The sequence below is a fragment of the Vespa velutina genome, chromosome 9 (genome assembly GCF_912470025.1).
Source record: "Vespa velutina chromosome 9, iVesVel2.1, whole genome shotgun sequence".
Taxonomy (NCBI): Eukaryota; Metazoa; Arthropoda; class Insecta; order Hymenoptera; family Vespidae; genus Vespa; species Vespa velutina.
In genome coordinates this window covers 2,623,405-2,636,629 of record NC_062196.1, presented here as the reverse complement: position 1 = coordinate 2,636,629, position 13,225 = coordinate 2,623,405, and the positions used below count along the sequence as shown (strand labels likewise).

Sequence of the window (13,225 nt, the reverse complement as noted above, 5' to 3'; positions counted from 1 at the left end):
AAAATTACGCGCTTCTCTCGTTGAAAAGGAACGATTCCCGTGGGAAGCGGGAAAAGATAGGGGAAGAGAGATGGGAGATGAGAGATGTCCGTCGAACTGAAAAAAAGAAACACGGAAGAAACAATTCTTCACCTCGAGTGATAATTTGTAATTTGAATATGTATAAGAGAGATTACCGAAGATAAAACTATTTCGTTAACTTTTATCCAAGAACAAGATGGTCGTTTAATGTTTTTGTTAATATCCTACGAATTGACAATTGGTAATTTGCAAAAATTACGAACATAACGAATAGACAAATATTATCGTTTAAAATTATAAACGATACGTATTGTCATCTGTACATTCTATAAATAACATGTTATAAATAATTTTTATAAAGTATTACGTTAAATTAATTATACAGATGAAATATTTTGTATAATTTTCTTAATCTTTTTCATTCAATTAATTCAAATGTTAATTCGAAAATAATATAGGAGTTATTAAAAATTATGATATTATTCAATTGTCTAGATAATATTAGATATATCTTATAATAGATACTACACATCGACATCTTGCAAATTCAGAATCTTGCTTCTTATTTAATCAGTTGAAGATGGTAGTCGATACTTGACAGGTTGACAGGTGCCAGTTGGAAAGGTGCCGTGCTCAGAATTTCATCGAACCACCACCGGGAATCGAATGTCACCATTGTACTGTCGTCTCTAGCAAATGCTTCGACGTTGCATTTCAGTCGATTTTATTTTTAAGAATTCCAAAGAGTCTTACGTATTTTACTATTTCATATACCTCAGATATTACATAACGGCTAAAATATTTGTAACATTTGACGACATTGAAAGTCGATGAAGATAATTCTCCAATGAGATCAAAACTTTTATAAAATTTTATCGAGAAAGGAAAAATATAGTCGTCGTGAATAAATATCTTGATATACGAATTATATAATGTAAGATATTATTAAATCTTTTGACATTAAAATCGATTAACACGGTAATAATTTTATATCTTCTATACATTAGACGGTAATAGACAATGATCTACTAATTATACAATTCGCATATACTGAATTTGCATATATACATATACACATTTGAATTGAATTGCATACGAATACATACTACACACATAGACAAGTTATATCGCTCTACTATTAATCACGATTAAACGGTCCGAAGTACTATTATTCTACGAAATCCTTTGATGATAAGGCCAACGATAATTTCAATGACGATGATGCATAGCGACTAATTTGAAACCTAGACCAATTTTACAATAACTATAATGTATGAACGATTTTCAAGAAAATTAGCAAAACTTTGTCTACTAAGTAAACTTCATCCATATTCTTGAAAGAGGACGTATAAGATAATTTACATTTAGTCTATATTCCAAGCAAGCTTACGAGCTATTCAATTTTCTTCAAACTTCGACGCGATGTTATTTTAACGATTAATATTACATTAATAAATAATTTCAAATATGTCAAAGTGAATTCAATGAAATAAATGAGAAATAGTAAGTCCATTAAATTATTATTCTTACATATCTATATGATTATGATTAATTTGATCTATAAAAGTTTATTTCTTTCGTAAAACTATGTAGTATACGTGAAACGATAAATTTATAGGTAACATCAAGGTCTTCCTGGTAATATAATTTTATACTTGAAAACTGTATACGATGCTAAACAGAACCAAGTACTATCGTCTTAAATTTCGTTCACGTATTTTTCATTATTACATTAAACTTCGCATTGTATATTCCATCATAGTACATATAAAGGTTTTCTGTATTCTATTTTCTTACGAATATTCGTAAATAAATAGATAAAATGAAATATTCAATAAAGTATACCATATTTATTATTTAAAAAAAAGAAAAAAAAAGAAGGAAAATAAAAAAAAAAAAAAGAAAAACAGCAAATAATACAAGAAAAAAGAAAGAAAAAAAGAAAAACAGAAAACCCCTTTTGGCCTTCGTTATCTACTTGAACAATTTTTCCTTGTCTAACGTTTCTATTTTTCCATCATTTATATTTTTAATATTTAACGTACCTTTCATTACAACATTACGCTTCATGTTCCACGCCATCGTAAAATATTGCCTTTTTAACGTCGAAGTTTTCTCGGACTTTCTACCTCTTCCCTTTTTATTTCGGAGTATCAAAAGTAAGCGAGTAGCTTCTTCGGAAAGGAAAAAAAAAAGAAGGTATGAAAAAAAAGAAAAAAGAAAAAAAAAAAAAAAAGAAACAAAAAAAAACTGAGAATATATAATTCGATAAATCTAGAAATAAATAGAACGATAAATAAAATAATTTATTCGAAAAATTCAATTGTTTTTATTCAAATATTCGAAGGACAAGCAAGAACGCATATAAAATTTTACTAGTTGGTTAAGTTCGAGCTATCCGCCGTTACGTCACGATTACTGAGAGGGTAGCTTGATTAGAAATTCTAACCGCGTTATCGTCAGAGGATAATGCGTGGGTACGGTTAAGATGTCGGTATTAACGAGGCAAGTGCACATTCTCCGAAAGCAGATGCCGAAGCTTATAGTTAGTAGAGAATCACCGTAGACGTTCGTCTTCGTAGAAATAAAGCACAGCTGTGTGTCCTTCTAACGGTCCTTCTAAATCTTTCTAACGAATCCTTCCAACTGATGAAATTCATTTATAGTCGGATTTAAATCTATCTTATTAAAAGAATATATATATATATATATATATATATATATATATATGTACATAAAACCTTGCTATTAATAATAAGAGAATTCTATTCTCTATAAATTTCTCTTTCTCCATTTTTCCTTCTCTATGCTATTTTAACGTCAAGTACCTCGCTCCAAGTACACCCTTGGGTACATTCTACTTTTCGTTATTATAGGAACGTAACGGAAGAATTGTAACAAATTTTCCAAAAATTCACCGAGTACTAAAGAGAAATCATTCAATTCTTGGCTCATTAAAGAATCTAAATATATATATTAGGTGGACCGGAAAATAATGTCGTTTCTGCGCATATCGATATTTGATTGTTAAAAATTGTTAAAAATTTATTCGTTTGAATTTAATTTAAGAAAACGACATTACTTTCCGGTCCACCTAATATATATACATATATATGAATTATGTCACAGTTCTATTCCAATAATAAAAATTAAAATATTAATCGTTGCGTCAATTAGTTATGAAATTATACTTATAGTGTTTTTTTTTTCTTTTCTTTTCTTTTCTTCTTCTTTTATTTTTGCAGTATTTTATCAAAGTCACATCAATGCTATGGACAGAGTATTATTTCATTAGATTATTTTTACTAATAAATTTTGTTGAGTAACATGGAAAAGCTTTCAGGTATTCTTTTAGATATTATTTCAGATTAAGGTAAATAAAGTAAAAATATATAGATTAATGATTCTTAATTGATAGCATGAATTTGCAAAACGTAATCAATTGAACGGAAGAGAGAGAGAGAGAGAGAGAGGGGGGGGAGGAGATTTCAAAGAAAATTTATCGTTTTTTACTTTGTCGGTGATCAAATAGAAATGTTACAAGTAACCACTATATCTCAAGGTGAATTCCATGGTTGAGAATAATGCTAAAGTTGATACTAACAATTCTACTTCTCCTCAAACTCGTGAGCCTTACTTAGCAAAATGTTTCTCAGTAGTTTACCCGTATTGCATGATGCAACAACCATCTCACATTCGGTGTCAAAGTAACATTACGAAAGTAATGCATCTTAGTTTGAGTAACTATCGAGTATCATCATAACGTTCAATATCATTGAGAAAGATACTCCACTTCAATATGCTATTTACTTCAACTGCAAAAAAGAAAAAAAAAAAAATGAAAAAGGAAGAAAAAAAAAAAGAAAGAAAAAGAGAAAAAAAACGAAAAAGACGTGATAATTTGTGAAATAACAAATCATAAATGACGATTTTGTCAATGGAAGAAGTAGTCTTCTAAATGATCGATATTGTTCCGATTATATCTATGTACTCGAAATCATTGTAATATTGAGATCCTGATAAGGATTTCCCTCCATGCACGTCGATCACTTTGATTGGATCGATGTAGTCACATGCAATTGATTACTTGGCTCTAGAATTTGCAGTTAGTTTAAAGATTATCACTTGATATTCCTGGTATTCTTCAAGTAGCTGAAAAGATTAGTTCAATTAAATTCATAGTAGAATTAACAATTATAATTAATACTATGATAGCTATGTACATGTGTATAAAATATATATAGTATTTTTTCTACGATTTTATTCTTTAAAATTGATCACACGTCAACATATAAATCAAAATAATTAAGAAAATAGATAATATTGAAATATACACGCATGCAATTTACTTACACATTCCAAATATATTACATGTTTCATCTTTATAGAAGGTAGAGAGAATGTCGGAGAGGAGGAGAAAGGAATAGCTTTGATCACGTTCTAAACTTCTCTACTTCCTTTGATCCTTCGATGAAACTCTATTAAATTTATTAAGTGTATGCCGCAAGAAACAAATAACATCCCTTTGGTGGGGGGATGAAAACTAAAGGATAATATCGTTGTTTGTATCAAGCGAATTTTTCGTATCAAAAAGCATTTGAAAACCAAACTTATCTTCTTCCTGAGAAGATTTCGACGAAGAATATTTTTCTTGACACGTATACCGCGAATCGTACCCTCTCCACCACCACTCGTCACGAAATTTCATCCCCAATCCCCGACCACTTATTTTTCTCCCTCGTCACGTTCACTGAAACGAAGCCTTCGCACTCCATACTTCTTTCCTTCTCAACGTATTTCTTCATCCACTCTTTTTATCCTACCCTCTATTTCTCTTTTTCTCCATTCTATTTTCCTTCTTTTTCTCTTTTCCATCCAACGCTTTCGTCGAAGCTCGTTCTTTATCTAAAGTCTCGCGACTCTTTCAAGAATTCAAGAAAGGAATTCGCTCTCTCAAAGGGTTATAAGAAAACAGCACCGATCTCAAAATATGCTACCACCTTTTCTCCATCCCTAAACCATCAGTAAATCTCACCCTCTCTTTATAGCTTACCTCTCGCGGCTTTTGCTTCCACGAAGAGACGCTGAAGGTTCAAACCTTCTTTGCGATCTTTCCAAAGTAGATATTTACGTCTCTCTCTCTCTCTCTTTCTCTCTCTCTCTCTCTCTCTCCTTTCTGTCTGTATATTTCTTTTTCTTTCTCTTTTTTCTTTCTTTCTTTCTTCCTTCCTCGATGGTACACCACCAAGGCAACTATGTACCTTCAAGCATACTAAAACGAAGACTCTCGAATCTCTTTCTTTCGTGTCACGATCGTTCATGCCACGACCTTTTCAAGATATCGAACGAATTGCTTCAGTTTCGTCGATATCAAGGATCTTACGAGCCGAACGATTCGTGCTAATCTTTGAAAAAAAGTAAATAAGAGAAAAAGAAAATACTTTCCAAACGAAATAAATGAAAAGTGATTCATATTATTTTATAAATAATATAAAGTATAGAAATTTATGGATATTTCATTCGTGTAAATTTATTAAATTTCATTTTATTATTTTCTTTAAAATTTTACGACGAATAAAAAAAGAAAAAAAAAGAACCATTTACGAATAAAATTCTTTGCTCTTAACAAAAGGAAGAATTTAATTCTAACTATCGTCAGTTATATTGGTTTAGTTTCTCAAACCTTTCAGAGAACTAGAAAATTAATTAAAGTTACTTACTCCAACGTTTAAAATTTACACGAATACATATAACATACCTATTTGTAAATCCTTTGTATAATGTTATCGAACAAAAGTTCTTTGAAAAAATACACTAAAAAGTATATATAATAGTCTAAATTTAATTTGTTTGAAACAATTTCACGTATCTACACACGTTTGCATAGCAAACTAAATAAACAAAAATACGTATGAAATGCATTTAAATTATTTTTATTGGATTTATTTTTTAAGTGGATTCATTTTTTTTTTTTTTTTTTATTTTTCCATAATTTATCACGAAGAGAATATTATTTAAAAAGATTTCTTTATAATCGAAAGAAGAAAAAATAAAAGGTAATATAACGTAAATAGAAGAGAAAAACATCAAGAAGAATGTATATACTCCCTTTAACGTTTTACTTAAAGAGAGAAAACGATGGAGTCGCGTTCCAATGGAACGAAACGAGAACCAAGATAAAAACTTTTTGACCTCGATAAAGTTTTCGAGCGAAAGAATGGTCAATATACGTCCCTACGAGTTCATCCAGTCGAATACAATAAAAACTGTCATAATGTTGTATCTCACGATTAGTTTGTCACATGCGCAAATTAATTAAATTCAATACTTTAATACGTATTAAAATATATAAATATAATATGATTTGTAATCAAGACTTTTTTTCATTGATTAAAATCGATTTTATTTATTTATTAATAAATATTTGAAACAACAAAAACATAAAACGATCCCTTTTATTCTTTCTTTTTTTTCAGAGGAAGTATTCAGTTCTAACAAAGCATTATGGTTTTCACCGAACGGCTCGAAACTGGCTTTTGGATACTTCAATGATACCTTGACACCAGTTATGAACATACCATTTTATGGATTTCCAGGAAGTTTGACTTTCCAATACACGTCGGCTATACCGATTCACTATCCCAAGGTAAGCACCGAAACTCCGTTTAGCCTTCGAGTCATACACGACGATGTTAGCTTTTCGAAATGTATATCTAGGATAGCCATTGGCAAGTTATCATTGTTCATGGTATAAGTAGTTCCGTCAATGATTAAATCCGCTATTAAAACGAAAAAGAACAATTATCTCAGTTATTTCTATTCTTCATTGTATAGTTACGTATAATGAATGATAACGAAATTATATAATTCTTTGTCATTGTCGTTTCTTTTTTATGTTATTTTATTTTATTTTATTTTTATTTATTTTTATTGGATTTATTTTTTAAATGGATTCATTTTTTTTTTTTATTTTTCCATAATTTATCACGAAGAAAATGTTATTTAAAAAGATTTATTTATAATCGAAAGAAGAAAAAATAAAAGGTTTATTTATTTTTACTTTTATTTATTCATATATTTATTTTTTCTTTCTTTTTTTTTCTTTTTTTTTTTTTTTTCGTAAGAATACTACTTTGAAGCTTAATTTTCAATACATTCATAAATATTCTATTAATTTCGATAAGCGATCAAATATCACGATCTATTGGCAATCCAATTAGCTGCAATCGTGCAAATTAATCGCACGCCTAGCTCGAGTACCGTGTCACGCGTGCGTCACAAATGATTACATAGACGTAGTTAGTTAATTGCTTTACGAGTCAACGATACTACACTAGCATCGTTGTCGTCGTCGATCGATAGGAACACCTACTTGTCGAATTTGCGATTAAATTATCCTACTTATTAAGTACCTTCACGAATACTCGCGAACACAGAAACATACATTTTCATATTCGAACTTTTATTTTGACGTAACTGCCACGATCGTTCCGTTCTTTCTTATTTAACGATAATTTGAATAATTTGTCTTAATATAAAAACGTATGGAAAATTAGTTTTCATGATAAAGGTGAAAATATCGTGGCACTTTAGAATACCACGACCTTAAAGTGGGTGCTCTTCGAGTCTCTTTCTCTCTCTCTCTCTCTCTCTCTCTCTCTGTCTATCTCTGTCTCTATCTCTATCTCTATCTCTATCTATCTTTATCTCTATCTCTATCTGTCTTTCTCTTTCTCTCTTTTTCTCTGACGCGTTGCGGTACCCTCGTTTAAAGATTAAAAGCCTTCTAACTAGAGTTTAAAGCTGAGAGTAGGAAAGGATAGGACCGTACGAGATACCTTTGCATTTTTCAACACTCTTTTGTAAGTCGCGATTAATGTCACCGACTTTAAAAAAAGAGATGATATCTCGGTATCAAAATAAAAGAAAAAAGACGAAAGAAAAAGAAAAAAAAAGAAAAAAAAAGGAAATAAAGAAAGAACAATAGAATGCCAAACCGACCGACATGAAATATAAAGTTATATATTTCAAATTTTTATATATTCGATTTATTCAAAATGCGTAGAATATTCTTACTTACGTATGTACGTGTATATATAATGTATATATGTAAAAAAAAAAAAAAAAAAAAAAGGAAAGATAAAAAGAAGAAAGAAGAAACTTATTTTGCAATTTTTCCCCTTTGTCCCTCGAGGAAAAAGAAACAATCTCAGCTGATTTGTTCGACCCGCGTTTACCTCGACTTAAATAACACGTGACTTCCATTAAAAGTATCCCTCCCTCCCTCCCTCCCCCCCCCACTCTTCTTCTATCAAGCTATTCGATTTCCTTTCGAACAAAAAATCATTTTAGTTGGGAAAGGGAATTTAAAGAGCAGAGACAGCATCCAGCTTAAGGGACCCATCCAATAGATTAAAAAAAATACATCTCCATAGGCAAGAGCTGACAAGCTTCGTTCACTGAGTATGCTTTTAAAGAGACGCATCCCATTATTTTGATTTCAAGCTCGCCTTAAAAGAGGCTGATTCGATGAAAACAAACGAAAGTTCTTTTTTTTTTTTTTTTTTTTTTTTTTTTTTTTCTTTTCATTTCTCATTTTTTTTCTTTTTTCGTTTTCGTTCTTTTCCGAGAAAAAGAAAAGTGATTTTTGACTTTTTCCTTTCCTTTTCTTATTTCTTTTTCTTTTTTTTTTTTTCTTTTTTCTTTGTACATTCTTTCACCGTCTCTATCTACCGTTTTTATTATCATTTCAGAGTGGCACGAAGAATCCTACCGTAAAGCTCTTCTATGTCGATCTCGAGGAGGTGGTACGTGGTAACACGAGATTAATCGAGATCGAGCATCCTACGGAATTGTCGTCGGTTGAAAGGATATTGTCGGCCGTTAGTTTTCCTACCGATAATCACGTGTACGCAACTTGGATGAACAGAGTACAGAATATGGCATACTTCCGACTATGCGACGTTGACAGTCACGTACCAAATTGTACGACGGTAAGTACAATTTTCTCTCTCTCTCTCTCTCTCTCTCTCTCTCTGTCTTGTTTCTTTGTTCTTTTCGTGGTTAATTTTGCAATAATAGCGAAACCCTTCGTATCCCTCAACAACTCTCGTTCCTTCTCTTCTCTTAATGGACACTACTAACATAAGTCGTAATCTTGACGACCTAACGCGAAGCATGCGTATACACACATACGTTTATATATATATATATATATATATAATACCCGTGTATGTGTATATATGTGCATACTGTACGTGTCTGTACGTGTAGGTGCGCGCACACACAAATTGAATACACTTCTTGCAGTAGTAATTGTGGTGGTGATGGTGGTGGTAGCCATTCGCTTTGCGATATTCTAAAGCTACACTAGGACCTGTCAAAGACGAATGCTGCTTAATTACACTTCGTCTAGTTCTCTTGGTTACTCTCTTCTCTCGTTTCTCGCAATCGGAGAGAAAGGGACCATTTGAAAGCGCGAAATTACGCGATCAGAAACGGTGAGACTGTTCTCTTGCTACATTTCTAGGTTTATATGTGTCTATGTGTCTACTCGAACGTTTGTTGTCGATAAGTTTACGAACGCTTGCTTACGTCGTTCCGCTAATTGATTCTCGTGAATCCGCGTTCTGTCAACTGGAACATTTCAATTAATACCGTTATTCGATTAAACAGAGATCCGACGGAATGATTTGACATAGACCACTACGTAAATTGCTTCGATGGGAGGAAATATTATTCGCTCGTTAAGAGAACTCGATAAAGTGAGCTATCGATTTGTGTACAATTTCAAAGTCGGAAATAGTGAATACCCTTTCTCTTCGTTTTATTTCATATTTAAACAATAATTGAAATTTATTTACGTTTATAAAAAAAAAAAAAAAAAAAAAAAAAAAGAAAAAAAAACAGAAAAACGTAGGAAAGTAATTTACGTTGAAAAAAAAAAAAAGGAAAAAAAGGAAAGGAAAGTAAAAGAAAATAAAAAGAAAACAAATTATTTTTGCAGGCTCTAACTTACATCGAGAAGAACGGTTGGGTCGAACAATTCGAAGCGCCATTGTTCAGCAAGGATGGCACTTCTTTCTTGTTAATATTGCCAAGAAAGCAAAAGGACGGTACAGATTGGAGACATCTTGTTTTGATTAAGAATGCAACGAGTGTAAATCCGATTACGGTTTCTCTAACTTCCGGCTACTTCGTCGTAACTGAAATAGTTGCATGGGACCAAGAGAATTCGTATGTGTAAGTATAATCTATGATATCCTTAAGTACGAATCACAAATGGAATAGAACAAACCTGCTTTGTATATAACCAAATTGTACAGCTGTATTATATAGGCTGCATAGTCCGAGCAGTTACTGGCTCGATAGTTCTGGGATCGGCAATTAGAGTGCAACTGAATTACTATGAGAATTTGCATAACTCCTGCATTGATGCGGATTTGATTTAATCCATGAATACCGATGCGATGATGGTGTTTAATTCTTTTCTTTTTTTCTTTTCATTTCTTGTTCTGCCCTGCTTTCTTGGCAAGGACAATCATTGTTAAAAAAAAAAAAGAAAAAAAAAAAAAAGAGCACGTACATCCATCGACAAATTCGATTTTCTCGTTTAAAAGAAAGAAAGAAAAATTACTAAAATCTTGAATATCAAGAAAGGAAAATTTTCAATAAAAATATTAACGTTATATTACAATTTATGTTATATATTCTATTAACGTTCTCCCCAAACCTCGCCGCGAGTGTATTTTCTGTAAATGCATATTTAACCGCAAAATTGGGGATAATCAATGGTTCCATACGGACCTTTCGTACGTAGCACACCTGAACGTAATATTCCTAAAGCACGCTAGTCCATCGATTAAATAATCATTAATAACTCTTTCACGCGCTAATTGCTTTGCCGCTGAGGTTCAACACTGCCTGTTATTCACTGAGGGACGTTATTTTCATTATAAATTAATTAATCTTTTGACTATCGAAATTCCCTTTCTACAGCGAATCGGAAACATTGGTTTATTATAAAACTTGATGACGCAAAAAAAAAAAAAAAAAAGAATTCATACCAATGATACAAAATTATTTCTGATTCTAATTCATACCAATGATACAAGATTCTATACTTCGAGAAGCTATAGTTTGAAATAAAATAGAGAAAAAAAATTTATATATAAAGAAAAAGATCGTAGAAAAGAATGTTAATGTATATAATTAAAAATTCGATTACGGAGATCACAAGAATAATTTCGCTAGCAACGAATACTAACACGCATTTCAGTTTTATCAACGAATTAATTCCATCGCATTAAGATCTTGAAGTAAGGAATTAATCAGTGTCTCGAAAACTTAATCGAAACTCCGCAGGTTCGAGTTTGCAAGAGCAACCGAATTAAACAGATTCACAAGTTAACTTTCTCCAAGGGTGAACATCGTACGAATTCATTCGTCCTTTCTCTTTTCCACTAGTCTACACATATATTATCACTTTGCTTGAAATTAACACCTTTCAAGATGGACCACTTGATAAAACTACATATCTTCATTTTCCTCAAATCTGACAAGTTTTAAAGAATTCTTTTATCGATCTATAAATTTATCATGAACATTATTATATATATACGTGACACGAAAATCATTCGATTTTTACATTATAGATATTTTTTCTCTATAATTGACATGAATCATTCTATCGTTTTAACGTAATATTGTGGTAATTAATTACATGAATTTATCTTTACAAATCACATTCGCATATATACATATTTTCACATATTTAAAGGAAATATCGAATTTGATAATTATTTGTTACTAACTCGACTCATATAGTCTGCAGTAATCATCGTGTAGGTGTATAAGAGAAGCAGCTTATCCAGAAAGCTAAAGATATTCAGAAAGATAGTGAACGAACGAAATGGCCCGGAAGTAATTTACGAAGTGAGAGCAGAATTTCTCCGAATTTTGTTCTCTCTCTCTCTCTCTCTCTCTCTCTCCTCCCTCTTTATCTTTCTTCACGTTTCGAGTGCAGCAAATTTAAACAGAGAAAGAGAAAGGTATAGAGATAGAGATACAGATAGAGAGAAATAGAGATGGAATAGAAGGAGAGAGAGAGAGAGAGAGAGAGAGAGAGAGAGAGAGATAAAAAAGGAGGCTAGTCCATGGTGTAGATTTCTCCGCAAGAAGTCGCCGACTTAATTGCGCGTTCATAAATTAAATGAAATCTCCTACGAGTGACTGCGCGAATCCTGTTTTTCCGCGTCTGCGGATCTTCCCCACTCAATGCTGAGTGCCGTTGTAAATACGTTCTCTATCTCTCTCTCTCTCTATCTCTCTCTCTCTCTCTCTCTCTCTCTCTCTCTCTCTCTCTCTCTCTCTCTCTCTCTCTTTCGCATTTAAAGCCAAAATAGGAAGTAAAGCGGGTCCTTTTCTCCTTTCTCTGAAGTACCTACGATTATGGAAAGCAAATATCCAAGCCTTCCTCCTCTACATCACATTTTCATTTCTTCCCATTTTCCGGAGTGCATTGTCGCGCGGAATAATCGCATATTACCTTGTTCTGTCTTCGCCATGGTAAATACACAAGATATTCTTTAATAGTTGAAAGAGATGTCAAATCGAAATTTCTTAATTGCTGTTTCTATAATACTCGAATATTCTATTGAATATTTTAATGCGCCTTTCAAAGAATACCATTTCCTTTTTTTTTTTTTTTTTTCTTCATATTTCGAAACGTATCTTTAAGCATATCCCTTAGTTGGAAAAACTTTGATATATGCTCGTTCATAATTTTGATCTCTTTAAATGAATCATGAATACGAATTTTCTTTCTCTTTCTCCCTCTCTCTCTCTCTCTTTCTATCTCTTTCTATCTCTTTCTATATTTTCTTATATTTCCATATGTTAATGGAAAAACGGATTAGACTGGTCGTGCCAATTTTTCAAGTAAGTAAATAAAATTGTAACTAATTGCCATGTAATCCCCTAGAAATTACTCGAGCAGCCTGTACGGAATAAAGAGAAAGAAAGAAAGAGAGATGAAGAGAGAGAGAGAGAGAGAGAAAAAAAGAAAGAGAAAGAAAGAGCAAAAAAGAGGATTTTAAAACCCGCATTTCGAGTGTATTTTTCTTTTTCTCTGACAATTCACTCGGCAGCCTTCAGTTCTGAACTTCATTTTCTTTACTTTTACCTTTCGATTTTCTTTTGTCGA

At 31.8% G+C, this 13,225-nt stretch overlaps 1 protein-coding gene across 14 annotated transcripts in view; it reads left to right on the top strand.

Annotated features, from left to right (window-relative positions):
• The window catches only part of LOC124951543 (venom dipeptidyl peptidase 4), a 277,366-nt gene that overhangs the window by 245,452 nt on the left and 18,689 nt on the right, over positions 1-13,225 (top strand). For all 14 annotated transcript variants that reach the window (XM_047500074.1, XM_047500086.1, XM_047500085.1 and 11 more), the window contains 3 exons: positions 6,498-6,667; positions 8,775-9,014; positions 10,028-10,263. In XM_047500074.1, the coding sequence (XP_047356030.1) occupies positions 6,498-6,667; positions 8,775-9,014; positions 10,028-10,263 (646 nt within the window). The remainder of the gene's footprint in view (positions 1-6,497; positions 6,668-8,774; positions 9,015-10,027; positions 10,264-13,225) is intronic.